Source organism: Sceloporus undulatus, chromosome 5 (assembly GCF_019175285.1).
Source record: "Sceloporus undulatus isolate JIND9_A2432 ecotype Alabama chromosome 5, SceUnd_v1.1, whole genome shotgun sequence".
NCBI lineage: Eukaryota > Metazoa > Chordata > Lepidosauria > Squamata > Phrynosomatidae > Sceloporus > Sceloporus undulatus.
Genome location: NC_056526.1, coordinates 1,252,257 through 1,279,989, shown reverse-complemented (window position 1 = coordinate 1,279,989; position 27,733 = coordinate 1,252,257). Strand labels below are relative to the sequence as shown.

The window sequence follows — 27,733 nt, the reverse complement described above, 5'->3', positions numbered from 1 at the left end:
AAAATGTTGTGAAACTGCATTAATTCTGCAGTATGGAAGCAGCCTCAGAGGAAGGCAGTAGTGGCAAAAGTCCTCTGGATAATAAATCTTTCCAAGAAAGCCCTATGCTAACTTTGTCATAATAAGCTGGAAATGATTTGAAGATGCATAACAGTCGCCAAGTTGCTCCTAAGTGCTTGCATGAAGAGAGAGAAAGAGAGAGCGCAGTTTGGCGAAAAGAGGAGGTTTTGTGGGCTGTTCTCTCTCTCTTCCTGACATATTGGCCGCGATACCTTTGGTGACTCACTACTAGACAAGGAATCCTGGAACCGAGTGCTGAGTGATGAGTCAACATGTAAGTAAATCCCAGGATTCAATGGCTCTACTCTACTTGGGATTAACACTAGGAGTTGTAACCATCAACCAGTACTGTATTAAGGCCTTATGCTTCAGCTGCACCATGAGCCAAGCACAATGCTGAATCACAGGAAGGCTCATGCGCAACCTCCCTCCAGATCTGCTAATCTGACCACCCACAGATTGCCGCACTCTGTATTATTCAGTGGTGGCAAAGTCCATGTCCTGAAGTGTGTGCGTTCACATTGTTGCCATTGAATATTACAGGCCTTGATGGTCTACATTTTTGGGCATCCTTGGGACCCCCAGAAACACTCCAGATACAGAGGCTCTGCAGTGGATTCTTGCTGTCCGCTGGGGTTTGGTTCCAAGACTCCATGGAAACCAGCATCTGTGGATGTTCAGGTCCCATTAAGTACAATGGCAGAGTCAAAGAGTGTCCCTCAAGGGTAGCTTTTTGGGATGTATATCTTTTTGAAATATTTTCAAGCCATGGGTGGTTGAATCCGTGGATAAAGATTCCATGGATCCGGCTTTCTGTATTTCATATACTTTCTCCTCTCTCATTCTGGCATGGCTGCAAAACCAGGGGCTTCTCTTTCTGCCCAATCCACCAAATCCATCTGAGGAAGTAGACTGAAGTCTCTGAAAGCTTATGCTGCCAACTTCTTTCTGTCAGTCGGTCTCAAAGGCGCTGCAGGGTCTCTTCAGGTACAGATCAGTCCTAGTTTAGCGTGTTGTCTGAACTTCAACTGTGGCTGGCCTTAACTGTGGTTAGGGGAAACAAACCCTTGTTTGAACGTAGCCTTTCTCTAGTTGAGATGAACACACACACAACACCGCCAGCTCTTCAGGAGGCATCTGCGGAGCTGTCCAGGTGCTGAAGACGCTGCTCCCCGTTCAGCACCAAGGACAGCTCCCGCGCGTTCCGATAGATCCAGGCTCCCACCGAAAGCCACGAGTTGCGAGCTCTGCTTGCCTTGGAGGCCCTTTGAGAACAAGTGAAAGATGCTGGCAGCAGGAGCTTTGCTAGGCGACAGTCCTGCTTCCTCAGATGCTTCTGGACGAATGTGGTTATAATCTCGGGATTGAGTAGGAATCGTGTCCTGGAAGTGGCTCCGGGCCCACTTTGCACATGCTAGTCCTTGTGGCGTGTCCTGTCCTGTTGTGTTCTGAGCTGTGAAGAGGTGTGTCATTGTGTGTCTCTGTGTGAGAAAGAGAGGGAGGAGGGGGAGGCAGCCTTGATCGGGGGTCTCTTGCGGAGGAGAGAGAGCCTCAGCCCCGAGGAGGAGAGGAAGGGGCCTAGGAGGAGGAGCAGGGCTGCTCTCTCCCTCTCTCTCGCCTCCGAGACCCCGCCGCAGGTGCCCTGGATCTCCCCTCGGAGGGCGGGGGGGGGGGGCAAAGGAAAGGAAGGAAGGAAGGGGAAAAAGAAGGGAAGGGAGAGAGGAAGGTCGGTGGGTGGGTCCCGCGTGCCTCAGCCGCCCTCTCCCCGGCTCTCCCGGGGCGGGAGAGCGAGCGGCTGGAGCGAGGGGCGAAGGAGAGCCGGGAGGGAGGCGGGGAAGGAAGGAGGCACGGAGGAAACAAGAGGAGGAGCTGGCTCTGGGTTCCTGGGAGGAGGCGCCGGCGCCGGTGCCGGCCTGAGCCGGGAGCCCTCCCGGGCGGCGTCGGAGGCGTGTTCGGTGCGGGCCTCCCTCCTTCCCGGGCGCTGCGTCATGGGGCCACGGCGGCCACGGGAGCCAGGCGGAGCCGCCAGGGAAGGAGCCGGGGCCGCTGCTGCTGCCGCCGCCTCCCGTCCAGACTCCCCGAGGAGGAGGAGGAGGCGGAGGAGCAGGCGACCTTTGCGGGGGCAGAAGCCGAGCGGCGCCTGAGCTGAGCCCGAGCGGAGGACCGGGAGCCAGGGGAGCCATGGCGGGGCTGCTGCTGCTGCCGAGGCTGCCGGGGCCGGGGCTGCCGGGGCCTCCGCCGCCAGGGCCAGCCGAGGAGGGGCTGCCGGAGGCCGAGGCCGAGGCGGCGGGGCTTCCCTCGCGGGGCATCGGCATCAGCAGCGGCGGCGGGGGGCCCCTGAGGCTGCTGGGGGCTGGCGGGGTCCCTCTCCTCCTCCGGCTCTTCTGCCTGCTGCTCCTGGGCCGCCGGCTGCCCGGGACGCGCTGAGCCCCTTCCTCCTCCTCCTCCCCGCTGCTGCGCCCGGGCCATGGCTCTCTTCCCGGCACCCCCCGCCTCCTCCTCCTCCTCCTCCTCCTCTTCCTGGGCTCCGACGGTGACCTATGTCTTCGTTTTCAGCCCCAGCGGGGCCCAGGGTCCCGGTCCGGAGCGCGGCCCTCCTCCTCCCCCTGCTCCAGCCTCGTCGTCGGCGGCTCCTTCGGTGTCTTCGCTGCCCAGGGGCCCGAAGCGGAAGTTGTACAGCGCGGTTCCCGGGCGGAGGTTCATCGCCGTCAAGAGCCACGCGCCCCTCGGCGAAGGCGAGATCCAGCTCAACCGCGGAGAAGCCGTCAAAGGTCAGCCGCCCAGAGAAGGAGGGGGGAGGGAGAGGGGACACGTCAGCAGCCAAGCAGAACCTTCTTTACACCCCTCCCTCAAAAACCAAAAGTTTGCCAGAATAAGGTACCCCCCCAAAGGCCTGACCCTGGAAGGAGCCGCGGGGAGGTCTCAAGGCCTGGCCCTCCTGAGGAGGGGGGGCACAGGAGGGGCTCCGTTGGGCCTCTGGAGGCCACAGCAGCACCCCCCCCCCCTCCTCCCCCCCCCAAGCCCTCTTGACCATCAGAATGCCAAACTTGGGAGGGAGCAACAACAACATCCAGAATCCCCCAACCAGCTGGCCTCTGCCTTCCCCTGCAGCTGGGCTTCAGGGCAGGGGGCTCCCACTGGCCTTCAGAGGGACTGATACAGGGTTTGGGAGGGGACCCAGGCGTCTTGCCCCCAGTCAGCTCCCAGGATCTGCCCTCCTCCCAAGTGGCATCCACTTCATCTTTCCTTTTGGTGGGCCTCTGAAAGCAGAAGGTTGGGCAGCTATGTCCTCTTCAAGGTGGCCCAGAGACACCCCTCTCCCTGCTGCCATGCTGTCTGAGGGAAGGAAGGTCCCTCGAAAGTCAGCAGCAGCGTTCTGGACCCTCAACTTGCAGGGCACCTTTTAAGCCTTTAGTTGGCTTTTGGTGACACTGTGCGCTGATGATGCTGCATCAATAAACGGTCATTACGCCTAGTCCTCATAAAAAGACATTGGGGTCAGTCAGGGCTGAGAGGGTCCTCAGGTGCCCCAATGGAGGGGAAAGGAAAAGTGGCCCCCAGCCCTTTCAGTCTAGCCTTTAGGGTCCCCCAGAGATACTCCATGTATATTGCTCCAAAGTGCCTTGTTACCCTTCTGAGGTGAGGCCTGTTTCCACTGGTTACTTTGGGCTTTGGAGGCATTTCTGATCAAAGTCAGACCCCTCAGGAGTCAAAGCAAGGCACCTTGAGGAAAGAAAGGTGTGACTTCATGGTTGTTGTTGTCCTACAAAGCCTTGGAAGTGGACCTTCGAGGTCCTACACAAGTTGTTTGGTTTTGGGAAGGCAGCTGAGGCTGATCTCCACTTGGGTGAAAGAGGATCCATGTTTGAAGTGAGGTGAGGGGGGTCTGGGACCTCAGACACATATTTATAGGCCCCCCAAAGCTGTCTGGATAATCTGGATGAATTCTTTGTGTCAAGTGAGCTTCTTGAAATGGGAATGGGATGGTGCCTTCCCAGTGCAAAGTGACCCATCTCTGTGTTGTATTTCCAGCAGGTTCCTAAGCAATGTTAGCATGGGTCAGAAACGTTCCCATTTTGGACTGCAGATCTCAGGATCTTTGGGGAGCTATAGTCCAAAAGGTCACTTTCCCAAACTAGTAGCTTCAAGGAGTTCATATAAACTGGCTCTTTTTAATCCCTCAGCCAATGTGAAGAGCCTTGGTACAGAGTGGCCCCTCTTTTGTTGCGAGTTCACACTCCAAAGGCACTGGGAAAAGGACCACTTTAATGACCATGACCCACTAATGTGTCCCCATCGAAACAGTGCAGGCACCAAAGCAGCCCTTGCGGTTGAAGGGAGGCTGCAGGAGGCCTTTTGGAGCCTGAAAGCCACCGTCTGCCTGCAGCGTGTCCCTGACAGATGGGCTGTTCCTCAAACAGGTCCAAAGGGGGAGGAATCGGCATGCGGTGCCTGTGTGCTTGGCATCTTCCCCCACGGCTGGGCTGCACTTCAGGGCATGTAATCCTATCAGAGGAGAAAGAATCAGAAATATTTGGTCCATCGGGTGCAAAAGAGGGACACGAGATCAGGATCCTGTGGTTTTGTCTCCAGCTAGAGTAGGCCAATTGCATCCGCTGTTGAGCAGTGAGTCGGCAGAATAGTAAGCCCCACGGACTCAGTGGCTCCTCTCCAGTTGGAGCTAAGAGAGGGATTGGGATCCATGTCTCAGGATGCCTGAAAAGGAAGCTCTATTCCTCCGATTAGCCCAGTGCATCTTCATCTAGAAATATTTGCATGGGCTTCTGCAACGCTATTAAAAAGAAAAGGGAGCAGGGATACAGTATGCATGCTTATATTTGTTCGCTGCCTTGAGTGAACAAATTGGGAGAAAAGTGGGATATAAGAAAATAATAATAATAATAATAATAATAATAATAATAATAATAATAATTCAGCCCGGCTTCTGCAGCCTGGTTCCCTCGGGTGTGTTGGAACGTGACTCCTGTATATTAAGCTGCCTGAGAGCTGCAGTCCAACGAACTTTGTGTATAGCACTAAGTTGGGGCCATTCCAGTGTCCTTCAAAAGTAGTTCTGGCAATTAAAACCTTATAGCATCCCCCTTGTTATGAGACATTCTGCCTCCTTGTCAAAAGTGGCTACCAAAGGACCTGTTGCTGGCAACCATCCACAGACTCAGCAAGGTGAAAAGGATGCATGGCATCATAGCCAGGCTTTCTGATCTGTGCCATGGAAGAAATCAAAGAGAGATGGGCATCCAACCTCTCTTTCAAGATCTCCAAAGAAGGAGAGTCAGCTTTGTCAACCTGAAGGCTTTCCTGGCCAGCATCCATTGTTTTTTGTGGGTTTGGGGGGCTCTGTGGCCATGTTTGGAAGAGTGTATTCCTGATGTTTCTCTGAAGATGCCAACCACAGCTGTGGGTGAAACATCAGGAATAGACTCTTCCAGAACATGGCCACAGAGCCCCCAAAACCCACCAAAACAGTGGATTCTCCTTTCCTGTCTCTTGAACCCATTGCTCTGTGTCTTAGTCTCTGTAACAGCAGAAAACAAGTTTCCTCCCTCCAACTGAACACCAAGGGAGACATGATGCTGGCTTGGAGAGCCCATGGGCCGGTCTGCCACATTTCTTACACCAGCATTCCTCAGCTCAAAGACACTCAAAGACAGGCGGGCTTGTCTTCTTTTACAAAATTTGTTTATGCCTATCTAGTTCTGTCCTCCTCCTGAGATTTAGGTAGAATCTAAGGGTTGGTGCTTTGGAATTCCAGAACTCATGGTTTTGAGAGAGATTTTGCCTTCTTTGTCATAGAGCTCAGGTCCCAGAACGAGCTACAAATGCCAGGATTCCATAGGATGGAAACGTGATAGTTACAGCACTGTCAAACTGCATTAATTCTGCAATGTGGCAGCAGCTTAAGTAGTGATTGTTATGGATGAGTAAATCTAGGGAACTGCCATGCCCAGAACATGCAAGAGATGCCCCCAGTCATGGCTGGCTAATTTTCCACTCTCTTTGTGTTTTGCAAACACACCAATCCTCTACAGTGAAATGACCAGAATTATTTGTGGGAGAACCTCTAATATCATAAGAGATTTATAGGCTGGCGTCACGGTTATTACAAAAGCAAAGGGTCCCAATACACATACACACCATTCCCCAGGGCATCCTTTGAGGGAGAGAGAAAGGCAGCCCAGAGGACCAAAACCAGGTTGTGCTACAAGGCCATAATCTGGGTGCAAGTTAAAATGGGACGCCCAAACCATATTCCATTACGGTCAAGTGTGAGGCTGAGCTACTTGTAACAGGAAAGGGTGTCTTCCTATTGCTGGAAGGGTCCCATTGTCAGAGTCATATAAAACCCATAGTTCATAAAATCTTTGAATTAGAAGGGGTCCCTCAAGGGCTGCCCTGCAGGAAGACCCCAGTAAAGCACTCCTGAGAGATGGCCTTCCAGCCTCTGCTTAAAGATCTCCTCCACCCTGCAAGGGATTCTGTTCCACTGTCGGACAACTCTTACCATCCAGAACTCCTTCCCAAAGTTGAGATTTAATCTCTTTGCTTGCAATTTGAATCCATCGGTTCATGCCCTAGTCTCTGGAGCTCCACACTTGCCCTATCTTCCATCTTACAGATATTTAAAGATGTCTGTCGTATCCACTCTCAGTCTGGAAGTCTTGAGAGTTAGGGCTGAATGGCGAAATACGAGGACTGCCAGATATTTAGATAGTTACCAGTCTTCTTCTTTGGTTGCACTTCTGAGATTGTACAGTAGGAGAGAAGGAAGGCAGAGCAAGTCATCTTTGTCTTTGGGGGCAAGGATGCCTGCTGCGATCCAACTTGTTCTCCAAGAGGGACTTCAGAGATGAAAGTCTATCTTTGGGAGGGAAAGGATTCTGGCTCTCGCCAATGTTTTTCTCCAGTGTTTGTCTTCTGAACTGAGTCCATCTTTGGAGGAGTCTGGCTTTGGAAATAGCAGGCCCTGTAGTCCAGCACAGGGATTCTTTAAGGCAGCCTTCTCCAAAGTTGTGGTTCCTGGGATCCAGCTTAAAAGCCAGATATTGCAGAATTAGACTGTGCTCAGAGCCACAAAGCTTCTCTTCTTGATGAAAAAGACGATGCCAGCTTTTTCGCTGCATCTGCGCTTGATGCCTTTCCCAGGGGAGGCTGATGGCTGCCATGTCGGTGGGAAGAGTCAATCCACTCCTGGTTTTATTCCAGACGTTAAAGAAGATAGCTGAGCCTTTGGCAGGAAAAGAAAGTGGTGATGAGAGGGAGAGGTTCCATTTAGGCTTCAAGAGATGGAGAGTTGTGTTCATTGCAAAAGGAAGACAAGATGGGTTTTTTTGCTTGCGGAGAGAAAAGGACAAGCGCCTTGTTCCCCCACTTCTAGGTTTGCCATCAGATCTTAAGGGCCCGGCGCAATTAAAAATGAATCAAGCTTCTCAGGGCTTTTTTTCCACATCTCTAAATTATGAAACAATTATACCTTTACAAGCCTCTGAAGAAGTCAGGTCTGTGTGATATTTAGTGGAGTGTGGTGGAGTCTCCTTTGGAGGTCTTTAAGCAGAGGCTGAATGGCCATCTGTCAATGGCATGGCAGAATGGGGTTGGACTGGATCAGGGCCCTTGCGGTCTCTTCCAACTCTACGATTCTATGATTCTACTGAGAACATTTCCTTAGCTTATTTTTCAGCCAGAAGTTTCTGGTGGCAGAGAACAATAAACTGCAGTCAAAGCAACAATAATAAAACTGTGATCTGATCACAGTCAGAAGCAACCAAAACTAAAGGTGGCGGGGAAGGAACATGCGCAGCAGGAGACATTAAAATAGCACCGTGGAGAAGAAAACCTACTCAGGTTAAAAGCTTGCTTGCTAAATAAACAGCATTAATTGCACACTTAAATGCCTTAATTGCACACTTAAATGAACTCTGCTCACAGACTGGCTGGCTCTTGGGAAGCAAAAGGCTCCTCTGGATTGCACAGCCTGGTTTCTAGGGTGGCACTAATGTGGTATCAATGCCACACTTTTTAAAATGTCTGGGTGGGATTGAGGGACCACTTTGGGCGCCCACGGACCATTTGCATCCCTCTTTTTCCTCTTCCTCCTCCTCCGCCTTGAATGCTGATATGCCTTTCCAGCAAGGTGTGGATTGCTTAACTGGAAGCGTTCAAAACAGCTTCCTTTCTGTGCACTGCAACTTCACCTAGCCCACATGTCTTGGCACACACTGGCACTAAGGCTGCAAGGAGGAGAGCTGCCAGCATGGAGGCAGTGCCAGGCTGCACATGAACCATGCTGGTTTTAGAAACCCTCCATGTTGGCTGGGAGGCAGATGGGAAAGGGAAAGCCCACAATGCTGCAAAGGAAGGGGAGATCCTGTGTCTCTGCTGGGGATGGGACTCTTCACGGATTTCATTCTCGTAGCCCAAAATGAAGAGTGGAGCCATCTTTCTCCCTGCTGTGAGAAAACTCCTGAAAACTCTTCATTTTTCAAAGATGATTTGCAATTTGGAAGTTATTCTTAGAATCATAGAGTTGCAAGAGACCCCAAGAAGGGCCCTGATCCAGTCTAACCCCTTTTTTCTGCCATGCAGGAACTCTCAATCAAAGCAGCCCATTGACAGATGGCCCTCCAGCCTCTGCTTAAAGAGCTCCAAAGAAGGAGATTCTGTCACAATCTCCATTGAGGTTGTTCCACTGTCAAACAGCCCTTACTCTCAGGAAGTTCCTCCTAATGTCGAGGTGGAATCTCTTTTCCTGGAGCTTGCATCCATTGCTTTGGGTCCTGTTCTCTGGAGCAGCAGAAAACAAGCTTACTCCCTCCTTAATATGGCATCCCTTCCAATACTTAAACAGGGCTTTCATATCACCTCTTAACCATCTCTTTTCAAGGCTAAACATCTCCAGCTCTCTAAGTCTTTCTTCATAGGGCTTCATGGTTTCCAGACCCTTCACCATTTTTTTAAAAATGTGGGTTTTATGAAGAAAATAGCACTTTCTGTGTAGATTTTTCTTGCTGCACAGAAATATTCTTTGTGCAGAAAAGCTGTTGTTGTTTTGCACAGAAAACTTGTTTTCTGCACCGAAAATGCTACTTTCTGGGTGAAAACCTGCATTCGTTTTTTGAACCGATTAAGTCCTGAATGACAAAGATTCTTGTCCATCCATCACTTTCCTCATTGGAGTAAGGAGGGAAAGCCACTTTTCAGCTATTGTTTAAATACTTTTGCATATTCCTTCCATTCCTTCTCACCAGCGAGAGAGTATTCCCTCCTCCGCATTCAAGGGGATTCCACTCAGATCTGCCATCCCTGTTTGCTCTCCATTTGCAATGCAGGATAGGCTTTATTCTGGGTCTGACTTTCTTGCAGCAAGGAGAGAAACTGTAAAGTGATTTGTTCATTCCTACAGAGCTAGTAGTAAGTGCAGTGGTTTAAGTGCTGGACTATGACTTTGGAGACCAATGTTCAAATCCCTGTTCAGCCATGGAAAACCACTGAGTGACCACACTCTCTCAGCCTCAGAGGAATCCAATGGCAAACACCCTCAGAAAAAATCTTGCCAAGAAAACCCTGCAGTAGGTTTGTTTAAGGGTTGCCCTAAGACTTGAAGGCACACAACAACAACAACAACAGCAACAACAGGAACACAACTTGTGGAGATTTTTATCCCCAGATCCAACTCAGGAAGGGAAGTAGTAAAATATATTTTAAAGGGGCCTAATCTAGGAGAAAGTGCCCCTTGAGAATGAACCTCTAGTAGAAGCGGGGAAAGGGGTTCAGGGACACAGAACAAAAAGTCTGTTCCTGCTGGCAAAAGTGGGAAATCTGAAACCAGGATGTTGCTGTTGTTGTGCGATCCGTTTGTGCATTGTGTGTGCGGATCAGGCTTTGCGATTGTCGGGGAAGGGCTTGAGTGAGCCGCACTGCCATGGTTACGCGGAAAGCTCTTGTCGGAGCCATGTGGGAACACAGAGGAACCTGTCAGAAGATGGCAGGGAGAAGGGAGGAAAGCCACAGGATCTGGGGGGAGAATCATAGAATCATAGAGTTGGAAGAGACCACAAGGGCCCTGATCCAATCCAAACTCATTCTGCCATGCAGAAACTCCTAATCAAAGCATCCCTGACAGATGGCCATCCAGCCTCTGTTTAAAGACTTCCAAGGAGGGGGATTCCACTACAGTCTCCGAGGAAGGAGTGCGTTCCCAAACAGCCCTTACTCTCAGGAGGTTCTTCCTAATGTTGAGCTGGAATCTCTTTTCCTGGAGCTTGCATTCATTGCTCCCTTGGGTCTTGTTCTCTGGAGGAGCTAAAAACAAGCTTGCTCCCTCCTCAATATCCCTTCAAATAATTAAACAGGGCTATCCTATCACCTCTTAACCTTCCCTTCTCCAGGCTGAACATCCCCAGCTCCCTGAGTCATTCCTCATAGGACAAGGTTTCCAGACCCTTCACCATTTTAGTCACTCTCCTTTGGACACATGGCTCCAGTTTCTCAATGTCCTTTCTGAATTGTGGGGCCCAGAACTGGACACAATATTCCAGGTGAGGCCTGACCAAAGCAGAATACAGTGGCATTATTACTTCTCTTGATCTAGACCAGGGGTAGGCAACCCTTTTGAGCCGGGGGCTGGGTTGCTGTCCCTCAGACAACTGGGGGGGCCAAAGCCCAAAAAAATAAATAATTAAATACTTTAATTTAATTAAATAAATGATATATATATAACTCTGTAGAATCATGTGCATAGCTGTTTTTTTATGCTTGTTAAATGGAAAAATTAAAAAATAAAAAATAAAAAATTAAATAAATAAATAAACTGGGACAAATGTAGGACAAAATTTTCAAATGGTGGACACTTTTTTAAAAAAGTGGAGGACACACGAAAAAAATTGCTGATTTTTTAAAAAATGTTAATATAAATGCATGTTTCTGAGGCTTATATAGACAATTGCCCTTGCGCGCGAGAGGCCAAAGGCCCCGGCGGCAATCGGCGGCAGGACCGGGCTGGGGCCGGTCCCAAGGCCTCGCCGGGCCGCATCCAGCCCGCGGGCCGCAGGTTGCCTACCCCTGATCTAGACACTATACTTTTATTGATGCAGCCTAAAATTGCATTGGCCTTTTTAGCTGCCGCATCGCACTGTTCACTCATGTTCAACCTGTGGTCTACTTGGACTCCTAGATCCCTTTTACATGTAGTTTCATTCAGCCAGGTGTCCCCCATAATCCTATATCTGTGCATTTTATTTTTCCGCCCTAAGTGCAATACCTTACATTTCTCCGTGTTGAATTTCATTTTGTTAGCTTTGGCCCAGCTTTCTAGTCTATTCAGATCATTTTGAATCTTGATCCTGTCCTCTGGAATATTAGCTATTCCCCCTAATTTGGTGTCATCTGCAAATTTGATAAGTATACCCCCAATTCTGTCATCCAGGTCATTGATAAAGATGTTGAATAGCACTGGGCCCAGGACAGAGCCCCACTGGACACCCCACTGGTCACTTCTCTCCAGGATGAAAAGGAGCCATTGTTGAGCACCCTTTGGGTTCGGCCGGTCAACCAATTACAGATCCATGTAACAGTTCCTTTGTCTAACCCACATTTTACAAGCTTGTTTGCAAGTATGTCATGGGAAACCTTGTCAAAGGCCTTACTGAAATCAAGATATACTATATCCACAGCATTCCCTTCATCTACCAAGATGGTCATTTTATCAAAGGAAGAGATTAGGTTTGTCTGGCATGACTTGTTTCTCTGAAACCCATGTTGACTTTTTGTGATGATGGCATTGCCTTCTAGATGTTCACAGACTCTCTGTTTAAGGATCTGCTCCAGAATCTTTCCTAGTATAGATCTCAGACTAACTGGACGATAATTGTTGGGATCCCCTCCCCCCCCCCCCTTTTTGAAGATGGGGACAACGTTTGCCCTCCTCCAGTCGGCTGGGATTTCTCTTGTTCTCCAGGAGTCCTCAAAGACTATTATGGCCAATGGCTCCGATATTACATTTGCCAGTTCTTTTAATACTCTTGGATGTAGTTCATCTGGTCCTGGAGACTTATATTCATTTAGATTAACCAGGTATTCCTCTACTATCTCTTTGCTTATTCTGTCCTCTGCTCCATTATCCTCAGGTTGAGCACCCTTTTCCTTTTCCGAGAAGAAGGTGGGCTTCGCTCAGGGGTGCCCAAAATGAAGAAACGTACCTGCCAACAGGGACCAGAAGATAGATGGCAGCTAAATGTAGTTGTCAATCCCAGCTAGAGTAGACCCATTCATTGAATGGAACTTGCATCCAAGTGTTGAAGTATGTTGTTGTTGTGTGTGTTCAAGTCGTTTCCAACTTACGGCAACCCTAAGGCGAAACTAAAAGGCAACTAAAATGGTGAAGGACCTGGAAACCATGAAGCCCTATGAGGAAGGACTTAGGGAGCTAGGGATGTTTAGCCTGGAGAAGAGAAGGTCAAGATGTGATATGATGATAGCCCTCCTTAAATATTTGAAGGGATGTCATATTGAGGAGGGAGCAAGCTTGTTTTCTGCTACTCCAGAGAAAAGGACACAATGGAGTAATGGATGCAAGCTCCAGGAAAAGAGATTCCAGCTCAACATTAGGTTCCTGACAGTGAAAGATGCTTCCCTGGAGACTGGCAGAGTCTCCTTCTTCAAAGGTTTTTAAACAGAGGCTGGATGACCATCCGTCAGGGATGCTTTAAGAGTTCCTGTATGGCAGAATGGGGTTGGACTGGATGACCCTTGTGGTCTCTTCCAACTCTAGGATTCTATGATTTTATCATGGGGTTTCCATGCTCCTATTTGTCTATACAGAACCAGTGTGGTGTAGTGGCTTGAGCATTGGACCAAGATTCTGGAGATCAGGGTTCGAATTCCCGATCGAGTATAAAAACCCACTGAGTGGCCTTGGCCAAGTCTCACTCGCTCAGCATCAGAGGATGGCAATGGCAAATTCCCTCTGGAAATCCTATGATAGGATCGCCATAAGTCAAAAATGACTTGGAGGCACACAACAACATACAACAATTTATCTATATCTTTATCATTTAATCTCCCATTTAATCTCTCACCCTTCTTCTAACAGGGAAGCTAAAGGCCATTCATGGGATGGATTAAAGCAAAGGACAGGTGTCTGATCCTATTAAAATGATCCTATTAAAAGTGGCACTAATTTTAAAGGGTTTAAAAGCACTTACAACATAATGGTGAGGCTAAAAGTAAAGGTTGCATTAAGAGGCACTTGCCTGCAAGAACCAGTTATTGGAGTGTCTCAATAAAAGGGCCTTTGTCTGTTAGCAAGAGGAGGCCAAAGGAGCGCTCTGGGACTTGAGTGGTTCTACTCTTTTGGGGGGCTCTCTATGGGATTTAGGATGCACATGCAAACTGGAGCTAACTCTAAAAACCTCACCAGATGGAGATGTTAAGCTCCTCAGTCCTGCGATTCCTGTAATGTTACAGTCACAATTTAAGCAAGACAAGGACTAGGTAAGGACTGTGTCTGTCTTTTAAAGGCAGCCCTTTTTATGTCCCAGGGGACTTCTCTTTGGAGTTGGTGCTGGAAGGGTTTGGGATGCATCGCTGCCTTCCTTTGCAAAATCTGCCAGCCATTTAGAAAAGGCAGTTCTTCACCTGGTTAGCTGCTTTAAACATGGTACTGTACACACTTATTATCACAACCCAAAGGACAGGATCAGAATTCAAAATGACCTTAACGGATTAGAAAACTGGGCCAAAAGTAACAAAATTAATTTCAACAGGTAGAAGTACTACACTTAGGCAGTAAAAATGAAATGCCCAGATATGCACAGATGGGTGACACCTGACTTGATATCAGCACATGCAAAGGGGCCCTAGGGGCCCTAATGGACCACAGGCTGAACATGAGCCAGCAATTGAGGCAGCAGCTAAGAAAGCCAAGGCAATTCTAGGCTGCATCAGCAGGACAATAGTGTTTAGATCGAGTAAAGTAGTGGAAGCACCCTATTCTTATTTGGTCAGGCCTCACCTGGAATAATCCTGTGTCCAGTTCTGGACAACACAATTCAAAGAGGATGTTGACAACCTGGAGGATGTCCAAAGAAGGGCAACCAAAATGGTGGAAGGTCTGGACCCCCCCCCCCCCCCCCAAGCCTTATGAAGAGATCAGGGTCTATTTAGCCTGAAGAAGAGAAGGTTAAGGGATGACATGACATCCCTATTTAAATATTGGAAAGAATGTCATGCTGAGGATGAAGCAAGCTTGTTTTCTGCTGCTCCAGAGAACAATGGATTCAAGTTACAGGAAAAGAAATTCCACTTCAACATTCGGAGGACCTTCCTGAGAGCAAGGGCTGTTTGACAGTGGAACAGACGCCTTCCTCGGAGTGTAATGGAGTCTCCCTCCTTGGAGGCTGTCTTTAAGCAGAGGCTGGATGGCAATCTCAGTCACAGGGAATGCTTTGATGGAGAGTTCCTGCATGGCAGAAGAAGGGGGTTGGACTGGATCAAGGCCCTTCTTGGGGTCTCTTCCAATTCTAGCATTCTCTGAGTCTATGAACTACTGGAAAAGGTGCCATATTGAGGATGGAGTAAGCTTGTGTTTTGCTGCTCCAGAGACTAGGATAAGGAGCAACGGATTCAAATTCCAAGAAAAGCGATTCCACCTAAACATTAGGAAGACCTCCCTGACAGTTAGGACTTCTCTATCCCTCTTAGTTATTTCAGTTTTCTCATGTGGCAGGGTTTTTGCCCCCTTCTTAACTTCTCCTCATGTTCAAGCGCATGTCTTCTCTTCCATGTTCTCATGCTGCCCAAGGGCCCAGGAGTGGCCCATCATCTCCATGGTTCCCTCACATGGTTCTCCTTCCCCTTCTGCCCCAGGGCTTTCCAAAGATGGTTTGACTTTCTTGGGAGCCACAATCCCAGAATTTCCTTAACTATACTCATACCTTTACCTCTGGAAACACTCCTTTAAAGATTTAAGTAACCGATTTCCACTTTATTTCTGCTGGTTTTTGTATTAGTAGGTGATTCCCTACTTAAACTTTGCCTCAGGACCACAAGGTATTATTCATTTCCTTATGGCTCTGGACCTCAAACTTGTACTTCCGAAATCACTTTTTCCTTTTGCTTTTAGGACTAGCAGCCTCTTTGCTTTCAATGGGGAGTTCCTCTGGATTCCTGTTTTTAACCCAGCGGCTCCTGCTTTGCACCGTTTATGTTTATTCTTAAACTCTATAGCACCTCTTTCTTAGATATTCAGATCAGGTCATTTCACAAATACATAGTATAACCCCCTACACTGTTGTTGTTGTGGTTGTCGTTGCTGTTGTTGTGCTCCTTCAAGTCATTTCATGGTGACATGGTGACTCTGAAGGCTTTTCTTGGCAAGATTTACTCAGAGGAGGTTTGCCCTGGCATTTAGGATTTTGGAATATTTGCATGCGCGCAATATATATATATATATATATATATATATATATATATATGGGTCCTATGTTGGAAATGGGACCCAAGTCTAAACATGAAATTCATTTGTTTCATATATGGTTTAGCTTAATTCTCTTTTAACATCAATACAGAGTTTTTAGCAGTATTGTGTATTTTTGAAAAGGTGGATGCTGCCTTGGATTTTGTGCTGAGCAAAAGACAGGAAATAAATTAAATTAAACTAAATTAATTGAATTGAATTGGATTAAATTTACTTTTGTATTTATTTACGTCTCACCTCTTGTCTCTGTGGATAGAGGCAGGAAAGAACAGTAGCTCAAAATACATCAATAGATGGGCACATAACATCAGCTAAAACACATAATAAGATCAGTTAAAGGAGTATATAAAACTAATACATATTATAATCATTCAGTTTATATCTGGCTCTAAACTAGGTTTTATTGCTTGGAAATGATAATGATAATATCTGGTGCTGATGTTTCACGCATAACAGGGCATGTTCACCATCGTGAGAAACTGACATTATAGAAGGTCTGTTTTTCTGTACACCAGTCACTTGACATGAATTTGGAGTTTTCATTGCAGCTTTCTGGTATTTATTTTGTGTGTGTGTGTTTTGTGTGTGTGTGTGTGTGAGAGAGAGAGAGAGAGAGAGAGAGAAATATCAGAAAGCTGCAATGAAGACTCCAATGGGTTCTTGGTATCCACTGGGTCTGGTTGGAGGAACCCCCATTGATACCAAAGTGCATGGATGCTCAAGTCCCACCATATACAATGGCATAGTAAAACGACACCCTTTACGTAAAATGGCAAAATCCAGGTTTGCTTTTGGGAATTCATTTTTTCCCTCAAGTCCTGGAGGGTTGACTCTGTGGATGCAGAGTCTGTAGATATGGAGGGCCAACTGGTTCAAGAGCCAGCTTCCCTGTCATTGCCAAGTAGGATTAGTCACTAGGATTAGAGTGAGCTGTTCCAGGATTTGAGCCACTTGTTAACATGTTGTGTCGTCCCTAATGTGTCCTGCAGCCAAAGCATTGTGAGTTTGATCCCAGGAATCCAAGGTTGACTTCCATCCTTTCGTACGTCAGTAAAATGAGTCCCCAGCTTGTTGGGGGCAATTGGTGTATACATTGTAAACTGCTTAGAGCAGCGGTTCTCAACCTCTGAGAGTTGAACGATCCTTTTACAGGGGTCGCCTAAGACCATCGGAAAACATATTTCTGATGGCCTTAGGAACCGAGACACTGCAGTCTTACGGTTGGGGGTCACCACAACATGAGGAATTGTATTAAAGGGTCACAGCATTAGGAAAGTTGAGAACCACTGGTTTAGAGAATGCTCAATTCACTATTAAGTGGTATAGAAATGTATATGCTATTGCTATTGCATGCAAAGCTTTGCAGCCTTCCAACAGTCCAACACAGAGATTCCCATGCATATCACTTCCTCTCAACCAAGAGTCACACAGTGCATATATATATATATATATATATATATATATATATATATATATACATACGCACACACACAGAGAGACACACACACAGAGACACACACCCCACTCAGTTCCATGCCAGCCTTCTCTGAAGATGCCAGCCACAGAGGCAGGCGAAGCGTCAGGAGTAAATGCTTCCAGAACAGGGCCACAGAGCCTGAAAAACCCACAAAGAACTTCCAAACAGAATTTGTGGAAGAACCAAAAGGGGAAAATTGAAGCACTCAGATCTGCCTGGAAACGTTATCAGGATTAGGTCCATAAATTGGGAACAAATGTCCTTACAGAATAATTGAAATAGGGGATAAAAACCAAAAAACTAACCAGCCTGTATTAAGCCATCTGACCAGTGGGCACAACTGGGAGTCTGTTCAAACAGTTTGAGCCAGTGGATGTGCCAGTGGCGTTGGCTGTGCCCTGGGCACCAGCAAGAAGTGACCAGGACCCTGGAGAGAGAGGCTGGGTGCGCCAAACCCCCGAGGCCTCGGCTGGGATGGAGGAACTGTAATGGAGGGAGATGAGGGTTTCCTTGACCTCATGGGTTTCCTCCATGGAAATAGTATGGAGTTGGAGTGTGCAAGGCACCGTTGGGATTGTTGGGTGGTGGGGCACTTCTTCTGGGCTGGCGAGCCAGTTTTTGCCTCCTTTTGTGACTGTTTGTGTTTCTGACCATCTGCTTTGTTGCCAGCTGGATGCTCTGTCCCATCTCTCGCTCTTCTCTCTCATCCTCATCCATGCTCCACTCGAGACGAGCCGTCTCCTCTGCTGGGTAACTATGACCTCCTCCCACCATCCTTGCTTCTCCTTCACTCATCCACTCACCCCTTTTCTCCTCATCCTTTCTCTGTCGTCTGGTGGGGTCTTCCTTTGCGGGCGGAGGGCTCCCCACTCCTCTCCTCTTGCTCCGTCCCTTGATGCTCCTTTGTGGTCCTCAAAAGTGTAGCTGCTTGGGGGGGGAGGCATGGGGAAAGGGCTGGGAGGTGATCCGGTATTGGGACCCCCAACAGCAGCCACAGCGTCCAGAAACTGGAATCAAAATCCCATGTTTTGGATCGATGCTGAAAAGAGCCCAACATTGGCCCCATCAGACCTCTGAGGGGAAGGTCTTCCATGGCTGAGAAGGCTCTGTTCTCATGTTTACTCACAATACCTAAGGCTTCAAATGGCCTCACCAGCCCCTTGACTTAGGATTCAAGATGGCAGTCCTTCAGCTCTTTCTAAATCATCCACATTCCTCTCAGCCTCCTCTTCTCCAGGCTAAACATCCCAACGCCTTCAGCGGACTTTGGGCGTCCGTTGGCATAAACTTGTTTTGGATTGCTCTGTAAGCTGACTAAAATAAAGAAAGACCCACAAACTGTTCAGCAGTTGGCTATAATCCCTGTGCGATTTGGGAGCGCTGTTGGGATCCCACCTTTGCAAAGGAAACTGACCGCTCTCCTAATGCATCAGGGTTAGGAATGTAAAGAGTGTTTACTGGTGTTCTTCTCCTCAATAGCTGCATCTACACTGCAGAATTGATGTGTTTGGAATTGCTTTAACTGCCATGGCTCCATGCTATGGAACTCTGGGATATTTCTGCTTTTGTGAGATACTTAGCCCCTTCTGTCAGGTGCCATAAAAAGCTACAAACCCCGATGGACCCATTAAAGTGGGGACAAACTGCATTAAATCTGCAGTGCAGCAGCAGCCAATGTCATAAGAGCTTTTGAGCATTTGGGGGTGGGCTTTCTTTTGTCCTGGGGGGGGGGGGGGGGGGTTAGAGACCTCCAGTTTTTCTGGGGCAGAGGGAACCTGGTCTCCTGGAGAAGAGCCTGGCTGTCATTTGTGGCTGGAACAAGAGAAGGGGCTAGAGCCCAAATTGGGGGTGAAGGACCTTGACCAGACCCCCACCCCCGGGGTTAAAACCCTGGCGCCAGTGAGTCCTGGGGGTGGGACCCCGATGGCATCAGGTTCGGGTGGGGAAAGAGATGGGCTTCGTTCCTAATAGGGCAAATAAATGCTTCTTTAACTTGTCCATAGTCAGCCAAGCAGCAGTTTGGGGACTTTTGGATCATGACTCTGTATTCTGTGACACAGAGCAAATCCTTGCTGAGTTTTGCATAGCTGATCCCAAGATGGAGACTTGTTTTGGAAATCAGAGTACCCCTGTTCTTGGTGTCGATGTTGTTCTTGCCAATAACGTTAGTTATATCCCATGTTTCCCCCCAAATGGAAACTGGGTGAGGGCTGGCAGCTGTGGGGTTCGGTCTTTCCTTCCTTCCCTCATAACCAGAACTGAGAAACATGGGAGACTGAACTAGACAAGCAAGTTATATTGTTTCTCCATTAACTGAATGAGGTTTTCCCATCAGTTCTTGCAGCCAGAGGTGAAAGCTTTCAGAGATCCCAGTCTGATTTCACATTGGAAACAGCTTTCTGAATTTCCTCAGGACAGGGCCTTTTTAGCAGCTGCCCTCAAGCTCTAGAAACTCCTTGGTATCCTATGGTTCTATGAGTGTAGGATGCCAGTGGCATCACTGGGGTTGGGGTCCCCCGGTGTGGTGTCCACACCCCAATGACCTCCTCCCATACCACACTCTTTTCCCAGGGCTGGGGCTCAGAGCAGCTTCACGGCATTAAAAACAGTACAATTAAAAACACAGACATTAAATTAAATTCAAATAACAATAATAACAACTCATACACAACCCTTCCTCATTTTTGTGGTACTAATTTATTTATATATCACTGAACATAATGGTGGTAATAGTTGTGACATAAACAACTAGCAAGATTAAAATGGAAACCTTTAAATTACAGTATCATACGTACACAATAAATGTGTTTCCATATACAGAGTTTTCTGTGGCTAAAGGGAAAATTTGGTAAATCGTGGTTTTTTTAAGGAAAATTTTTACATTGAAAAAAATTAAATTGAAAATTGAATTTTTTTAAAACCCCCCCCCTCTGTTTTCTCTCCCCCCTTGAAAACCCCCCCCCCCCACTCCCCCCATCTCTTTGGCCTTTTAAAAAGATACAGGGAATGCCACAACGCAGTGTTTTGGGAGCAGTAATGTCAGCCCCTCTCAGTGTGTCACTTGGTGACCTGCACCCCTTGCACCCCATAGGGATGCCACTGTGGCACACTCCTGAAGGTGAAGGTAAAGGTAGTCCCTTGACATGAGGGTCTAGTCATAACCGACTCATCTCCCTTTCTAAGCCAAAGAGCCAGTGTTGTCCAAGGACTGCTCTGGTGGCCATGTGTCCAGCATGACTGCACCAAATGCAGTTACCTTCCCACTGAAAAGTGGTACTACTTGATCTCCTGGCATTTTTGCATGCTTTCGAACTGCTAGGTTGGCAGAAGCTGGGACTAGGGACAGGAGCTCACTCCGTCGTGCAGCACTTGGCCTCAAAATGCCTCCTGAGCATCTTCTGATCATCATAATTGGTGTCTTAACCACTAAGCCATCGCATGGCAGGGGGTTGGACTGGATGGCCCTAGTGGTCTCTTCCAACTCTATGATTCTATGATTCTATCCCTCGGCACACTCCTAAGCACCCTTTATTTAAAAAAAAACCCTAAGTTCTCCACAGCCTTTTGGACTAAACAAGTCTTCCTTTGCTAACAGAGGAGCTGCAAAGAGGGGGCCATTCTGTACTCCTGGAAGAGAGGTCCAAGAAGGCCTTGTCTCATGTTCCCACAAATCTCGCCTGGTGGGACTAAGAGAGGGGCTTCTCCTGAGGCTTTCAGGGGCCAGGGGTGCTCCTCAGGTCACACGTTCCCAACTTCTGCTGTGAACCTTCTAATGGCGCATATCAGAGACTGCTGCAAATGTTGCACACATGCGCCATGGAGTGGATGGGAGGAACACATGCCTTTGATCAGATGGGGAAACACCAGCTTATCCCTCTTCCAAAGCTAGATCCCAAGCAGTCCTTGGGGCTGGGTCAGGAATTCCTTCAAGGGGGACGCCGGTTCCTTCGGCTTTCCTAATCCATCCTCTGCTAGATCCGCACATATATACACACGCGCGCACACACACACACCCCACAGGCAGCTCCCAGTTGGATCTTTAATTGAAAAAGCTGGTCCAGCTTGTTTCCTCAAGGGTTTTTGAGGGTCATTTGCCTCCCCGACTAGTCTGACTCTTCCCTCTAATGAGCAATCTTGGCCACTTGAGAATGGCATTAATGTTCACATGCCAGAGAGAGTGTGCACAAGAGGGATTCTCTTGCAAATCAAGAGATTTCAAACATTTTGGGAGGGATCCCTTGAAACTCCCTTTCTACAGAGCAGCCCTGTTTTCTCTGCATGATCCTTCAACCACCAACATAAGTCCCCATCATTGTGGATGTTGGCTGGGGGGCTTCATATGTAGGTTAGGGGGAAACCTGACCCAGTGATGCCAAGATTGAAACATGTGTGCAGAATAATTGAAGGTTGCCTCCTTTGCCTATAATGCATATCCCAATTTATCTTATATTTCTTTGCAAGGGGGCTAGGCAGGAGCATCTATTCCCACGAGCAAGAAATGTTGTGTGTTTTTGATGAAGTGAGTACAGCCCAAGAAGGCAGTGGTGTGGAAAGGAGGACTAGGACTAGCTGGGAGCATTATGCATGTGTACACAAGCAGTTGGACTTTTTTGTCTGACATGCAACAGTCTCATTGAGCCCAAAGCCGTGGAAGTGGTGTTACACATGGATGTACAATTGCATGTGCATTCTGTTTCACATTCATTGGTACATTCAGTTGTGCAACATTGCCACCCAGCAGAAGGTGCATGATGTACAATCAGTGTGTAGTGCAGGGGTGGGGAAAGTGTGGACCAGGGGATGCATCTCACTGACAGGAATCCATGAACCCCCCTCCCCAAAAGCCCCTAACCTCCCTTGGTTGTAAAATATAGTTTTGCTCAAATTGTTGGTTTTTGGCAAGGTTTCTTCAGAGGGGGCTTGCTTTTGTCTTCTTCTGAGGCTGAGAGAGTGTGACTTGCTCCGGGCCACCCAGTGGGTTTCCATGGCTGAGCAGGGATTCAAACCCTGGTCGCCAGAATCATAGTCCAACACTCAAACCCCTACACTATGCTGGCTCTTCTTAGCTCAAAAGCATTGCAAATGTGGTGGTTTCATCCACGCTGCCCATTCCCAGCCTTTACCAATACCCAGAGTGCCCCCATCAGCCAACAGATGGCCAAAATAGTTACAGATAACGATGCAGCATCCTTTCTGGTTGTGTTGGGAGGACTGGTTGTGTGGGTGGCAAATGTTCCCCTTGCAGGTACCCTCCATATGCAGAGAGCTATGGGACAAAACCCCAGTGTGGGAGCTTCGCTTAGCTCTGCTTTTGCCATCCAGTCTCTCTCTGGGCTTTTGGAATTCCACCAAGCATTTCCCAACACGTTTTGTCTCAACTACTGGGCTGTGATAAAATACGTGTGCTTTAAAAAATAACGTAAACTTTGGAAGCAAGTTTGCCTGGGATGCTGAATTATATTCAGGAGAAGCCCTGCTGTGCTTCAAAAGTACAGTACACCATTGGGCAGGCAGAATAGTCCCTGCAACAATGTGTTGTGGATTGAGGTGTCCTGCCGCCCACACCCTTTGCTAGGATATTTGGGTTTTGGTTTTAAAATAGTGTCTTTCAGCTACCCACTCACCCAAACTCTCTGGGTAATGTAAGATGTGTTAAGAGTATAAAGCACAACAGTTTAGTGCTATTTGCTGTGGAGTTGGCTTCATTTTAGGTGACCCTTGGATGGAGAGACCACTAAGGTCATCAGCAGTTGTGCTCAGGGCTTGGAAACCCTCCAAGGCTCATCTTCAAGATCTTCCATGGCTCTCCATTTAAACTCATGGTCCTGCAGGCCTCAGAGTGTTAATAGTGTGGCTTCCATTTGGGGGAGCAGGTGCTTCATGGAATCTGTTGTCTGCTTGCAAACTGCTCTTGAAAACTATCTATCTTAACGTTCCGCACCTGGCAAATCCCATTGTTTCAGGTATTACAAGGATGTTTCAGGTGGAAACCACAGCTGTTTGAAACACCTGTGGCTGGGTCGGGATCCAGGACTTGTAATGAAAGGTCTTTACTAGCTAGGAATGCATATGTGTGTGAGAGACTATATATAGATTATTTGGAGACAAACAGCATTTTTGCTCTGGATCCCAGAAGCATGCATTTAATCTCTCTCTCTCACACACACTCACACAAGAGTTAATAACAAAAACAGAAGTCAGATAGCTTAAAATGGCTTCCAACCTTTTGTACGTGATTCAGTGCAGATGTGCAAAATGCCATCTTCCGTAGGTGGGTGAGGCGACCAGAGACCTGCATGGAGACGCCTTTCAGGGATCATGGGTCTGCTGCAATCCTGGCCAGGAAGATGGAGTCATTGGTGAGGAAACATTTTAACTCTGGGCACCAAAGCTTCTCTGCTTTCTTTGTGTTTGGAAATGAGTTGTTGCCTCTTTCAAGTAGTTTGGATGTAAGGAAGAATTTCTGGATCCAAAGTCTTAAGACCCAAACACCTCCCAGTCTCAGCCTAGCAGATGATGCTTCACACCGCTGTCCTCTTAAGGATGTGGGCGATGGAGTGTCCTAAATGGCGCCTCGGAGGCAGCTCCCTTTTCTTTTCAGCAACTGAAGAAGGCAGAATACAAAACATTTAGCTAATTTGCCTGCGGTCTAATCTGCACAGTAGTAGTAATGCAGTTTGACACCGCTTTAACTGTCATGGCTCCATCCTATGGAATCCTGGGATTTGTAGTTTGTTGTGGCACCAGAGTTCTCTGACAAAGAAGGTTACAGATCTCACAAAACTAAAAATCTCAGGATTCCATAGCATTGAGCTATGAGAGTTAAATCAGTTTCAAACCAGGTAGATAGAGAGAATATTAAAAGTACACTTGTCCCTCATGATTGGTGGAGGATCCATTCTGGACATCCCTGCGAATCAGAAATATCACAGATATTCAAGCCCCATTGATTATAATGGGGGTGCGTTCCTGCGCCCGCGTCCTTTTTTGTCCCTTCCTGCTTACCATCCACGAAGGACCAAAACCGCAGATCCCAAGTCCACGAATGGGAGAGACAAGTGTACTTGGAGGAGAAGCTGCCAGGGATTTTCTAAGCCTGCATTAGTTTAGGAAATATATTCCAAAAATTAATCAATTGAAAGCCAGGCAGCAGTGGGGCTAAAAATAAATTTTAGCTTCGCTTGGCCTTGATTTGCAAAAGTGTCTCCATCCCACTGGCGCCCATCCGGGGCTTTGCTTGCCCACTTTCTGGTTGCGTGATCCTCAGTGCCAGTGATCCTCAGCATTGTTGGGTGCCCACCCTCCCCACCACAGCTGATGAACAAACCTTGAGAGGTGTACGTGTGCATTGGCATGTGTGCCAGCCTAGGTCTATCCTTGCAGACCTGGGGCTAGTGCCACACTCAGAAACCCGTGGAGTGGGAAAGTGCCCCGGACACCATTGTAACTAATGGCTTAATGTTCTCCCCAACTTTTTCCATCCCCTGCCCGCTCTCTTGGTTGCCGCAGCAGTGACTTGCAGGGAAGGAACCTTGTACTGCTACCTTCCCATCTGTATTGCAAAAGATTGTAGGGAAAGCTGATACAAATGACTGGGGACCAGCGGAGCACAAGGACCAGAGCCTGACTGGGCTGCCTATGTTTTTCTCTTTGTAGTGTCATTTTTTGGCAATTGTTTTTGACATCCATTGTTAAATGGATGGATTTTAGAGAAAATAATTGTTGCTGCTAAGTTGACTTTGAGTTATAGTGACTCCATGGATGAGAGGCCTCCAAGTCCCTCAGTCTTGCAGGGTGCACCTCGGAGGGTGATAAAGTCTCCTTCCTTGGAGGTCTTTAAACAGAGGCTAGATGGCCATCTGTCGGAGATGATTTGATTTGGATTCCTGCATGGCAGAATGGGGTTGGACTGGATGGCCCCAGTGGTCTCTTCCAGCTCTACAATTCTATGATTCTATGATTCTTAAACAGCGCCACTCAGGTCTTGCAGACTCAGGGCAGCCATGGCTTCCTTGATTGAGTCTAGCCACTTGTCATGCAACCTTCCTCTTTTCCTACTGCCTTCTACATTATTGTCATAGAATCATAGGGTTGGAAGAGACCTCAAGGGCCATCCAGTCCAATCCCATTCTGCCATGCAGGAAGACGCCATCCAAGCCCTCCCTGGGACAGAGGGCCATCCAGCCTCTGCCTAAAATCCTCCAAAGAAGGAGACTCCACCACGCTCCATTCAGGCAACAGCATCTTCCACAGTTGACCAGCTCTTACAATCAGAAAGTTCTTCCTAACACTGAAATGGAATCTCTTTTCCTGTAGTTTGAATCCATTGGTCTAGATCCTGTTCTCTGAAGCTGCAAGTTTGCTCCCTCCTCAATATGACATCCCTTCAGATATTTAAACAGGGCTATTATCATATCACCTCTTAGCCTTCTCTTCTCCAGGCCAAACATCTCCAGCTCCCTTAATCATTTCTAGTGAGCCTTTTCATAGAATCATAGAATCGTAGAGTTGGAAGAGACCACTAGGGCCACCCAGTCTAACCCCTTCTGCCATGCAGGAACTCTCAATCCAAGCATCCCTGACAGATGGCCATCCAGCCTCCGTTTGAAGACCTCCAAGGAGGGAGACTCCACTATAATCTCCGAGGAAGGAGTGCATTCCACTGTTGAACAGCCCTTACTGTCAGGAAGTTCCTCCTAATGTTGAGGTGGAATCTCTTTTCCTGTAGCTTGCATCCATTCTTCCGGGTTCATGATGTGGCCAAGCTATGATAGCCTCAGATTGCCACCTCAGCTTCTAGGGAAAGTTCAGACTTGCTCTGCTCTCAGACCCATTTATTTGTCTTTCTATCTGCATGACTCTTCTCCAGCAGCACTCTTCAAATGAGTTGATTTTATTCCTGTCCACTTTCTTCACTGTCCAGCATTCACAGCCAGACTTAGAAATGGGGAAATCTACGGCACGGACAATGCTAACTTTAGTATTATCTTGACACTTCAGCATTTGTGTCTAATTCTTTCATAGCTGCCCTTTCAAGTCCTGGTCTAAAGATTTCATGACTGCAGTCTCCATTTTGGTTAATGACTGAGCCAAGGTATGGAAAATCCTGAAGGACCATATATACTTGACTGTCATGTATAAATCAAGGGCAGGTTTTGAGGCCAAAATTATGGATCTCGATATGACCCATGGATAACTCAAGGGTAAAACGTAGGGGCATGTAACAAAGGATGTAAAGGATGATGCCAAGGAAAATGATGCCAAAGAACCTAGAAAATTCTGTGCTCATCCTAAAGGCTGGATGGAGGAGAGAGTAGAGGGAATCCATGCTTCTTTTTGGTGTTCCCATGACGGACTAAGCTCTCGCCTTTTATCACTCTATTCAAAGAAAGGATATATATATATATATATATGAGTTAAAGTATAGTAATTACATTGACCCGTGAATAAGTCAACCCATGGATGAGAGTGGTGTTCAAATTTCAAAGACCTGTGCAGTGTAATAAGGGTGACAATGGGAAAGTCATACTTTCTCAGCCTCAGAGGAAGACAAAGGCAAGCCCCCTCTGAACAAATCCCACCAAGAAAACCCCATCACCTTAACGTTGCTAAAAGCTGGAAATGGCTTGAAGGCATACAACAATGAGCCCCAGTCTATAGGGCAGAAAAACTACACATCTGTTCAGAACGGCTGCTTCTGGCCACATGCGTAGTAATGATCCATTCCTAACCCTGCTGACAGCATTGGGCGATCCTGTAGTGCCTTTGCTGGTGGCTTGCTTGTCTGCAGGCCTGCAGAGCTGAAAGATGTGAGATTATTCCCCAATCAAATCAATAATGCAAAAGTTCTGATTGTTATCCATGCTCATGAAAAGGCAGGGCTCCCCACAGAAGAAGAGGAGGAGGAGGAGGAGGAGGTGGCGGTTGAATTGCTCCGAGGGAGAATCCAGTCAGTGCTGAAAGGGAACACCAAAGCAGGAGCTGAGAAAGACTGTCTCCGGCAGCGGCTCCAGAATTTGGAAGGAGCCCAGCTCTTGGCCCATGCAGCTCAGGAAGGGCTAACAGGCAAGTCTATGGGGGGGGGGGGATCCCTTGTGTCTATGCTGGAATCTAAGGTAGGATGGGAAAGGAAAGGACAGGGAGCAGAACAGAAGCAAGTTTCTCAGCTCTGCTGTGTCCGGCAGAGGGCAGCCAAAATGGTGGAAGGTCTGGAAGCCCCAAGCCCTTTGAGGAGTACCTTAGGAAGACAGGTTTCAAGCAAAGGGGACCCAGGCTGGGGGTGGGATGGAGAAAGGACAGAAGCCTTCAGTTCTCAACATCCTTCCAGAATAAAAAAGCCCTTTGCCTGCTGGTGGAAGGATTGCAAGGAGGAGCCCATTCCAACCTCCACAGGGAGTTCCAGAGCCTGGGGCAGCCAGTGAGAAGACCCCAACTCACATTCCCACCAGTGGTACATGCAAAGGCAGTGGGACAGAGAAGGCCCTTGCATCACGCACGCAGTACTCCTCTGTGACCATCTCCATACATCCCCTCTTCCTCCTTTCTGTACCATCTCAAGTCATCCCAAGCCCCAGCAGTTTTGTGCCTCAGCATCCTCCCTCAGCTCTCCAAGGACTCTTCTAGAGCAAAACATGCTAGGCATTGAACCTTGCCTGGAAGATGATGATGATGATGATGATGATGATGATGATGATGATGATGAT

At 47.8% G+C, this 27,733-nt stretch overlaps 1 protein-coding gene across 10 annotated transcripts in view; it reads left to right on the top strand.

Moving 5' to 3' along the window:
- LOC121932053 (SH3 and multiple ankyrin repeat domains protein 3-like) overlaps window positions 1–27,733 on the top strand; it is a 324,411-nt gene that overhangs the window by 83,559 nt on the left and 213,119 nt on the right. For all 10 annotated transcript variants that reach the window (XR_006104255.1, XM_042470338.1, XM_042470336.1 and 7 more), the window contains one exon: window positions 2,617–2,831. Coding sequence is in view for 9 of the 10 variants with exons in the window: in XM_042470338.1 (XP_042326272.1) it covers window positions 2,617–2,831 (215 nt within the window). In the remaining variant the exon portion in view is untranslated. The remainder of the gene's footprint in view (window positions 1–2,616; window positions 2,832–27,733) is intronic.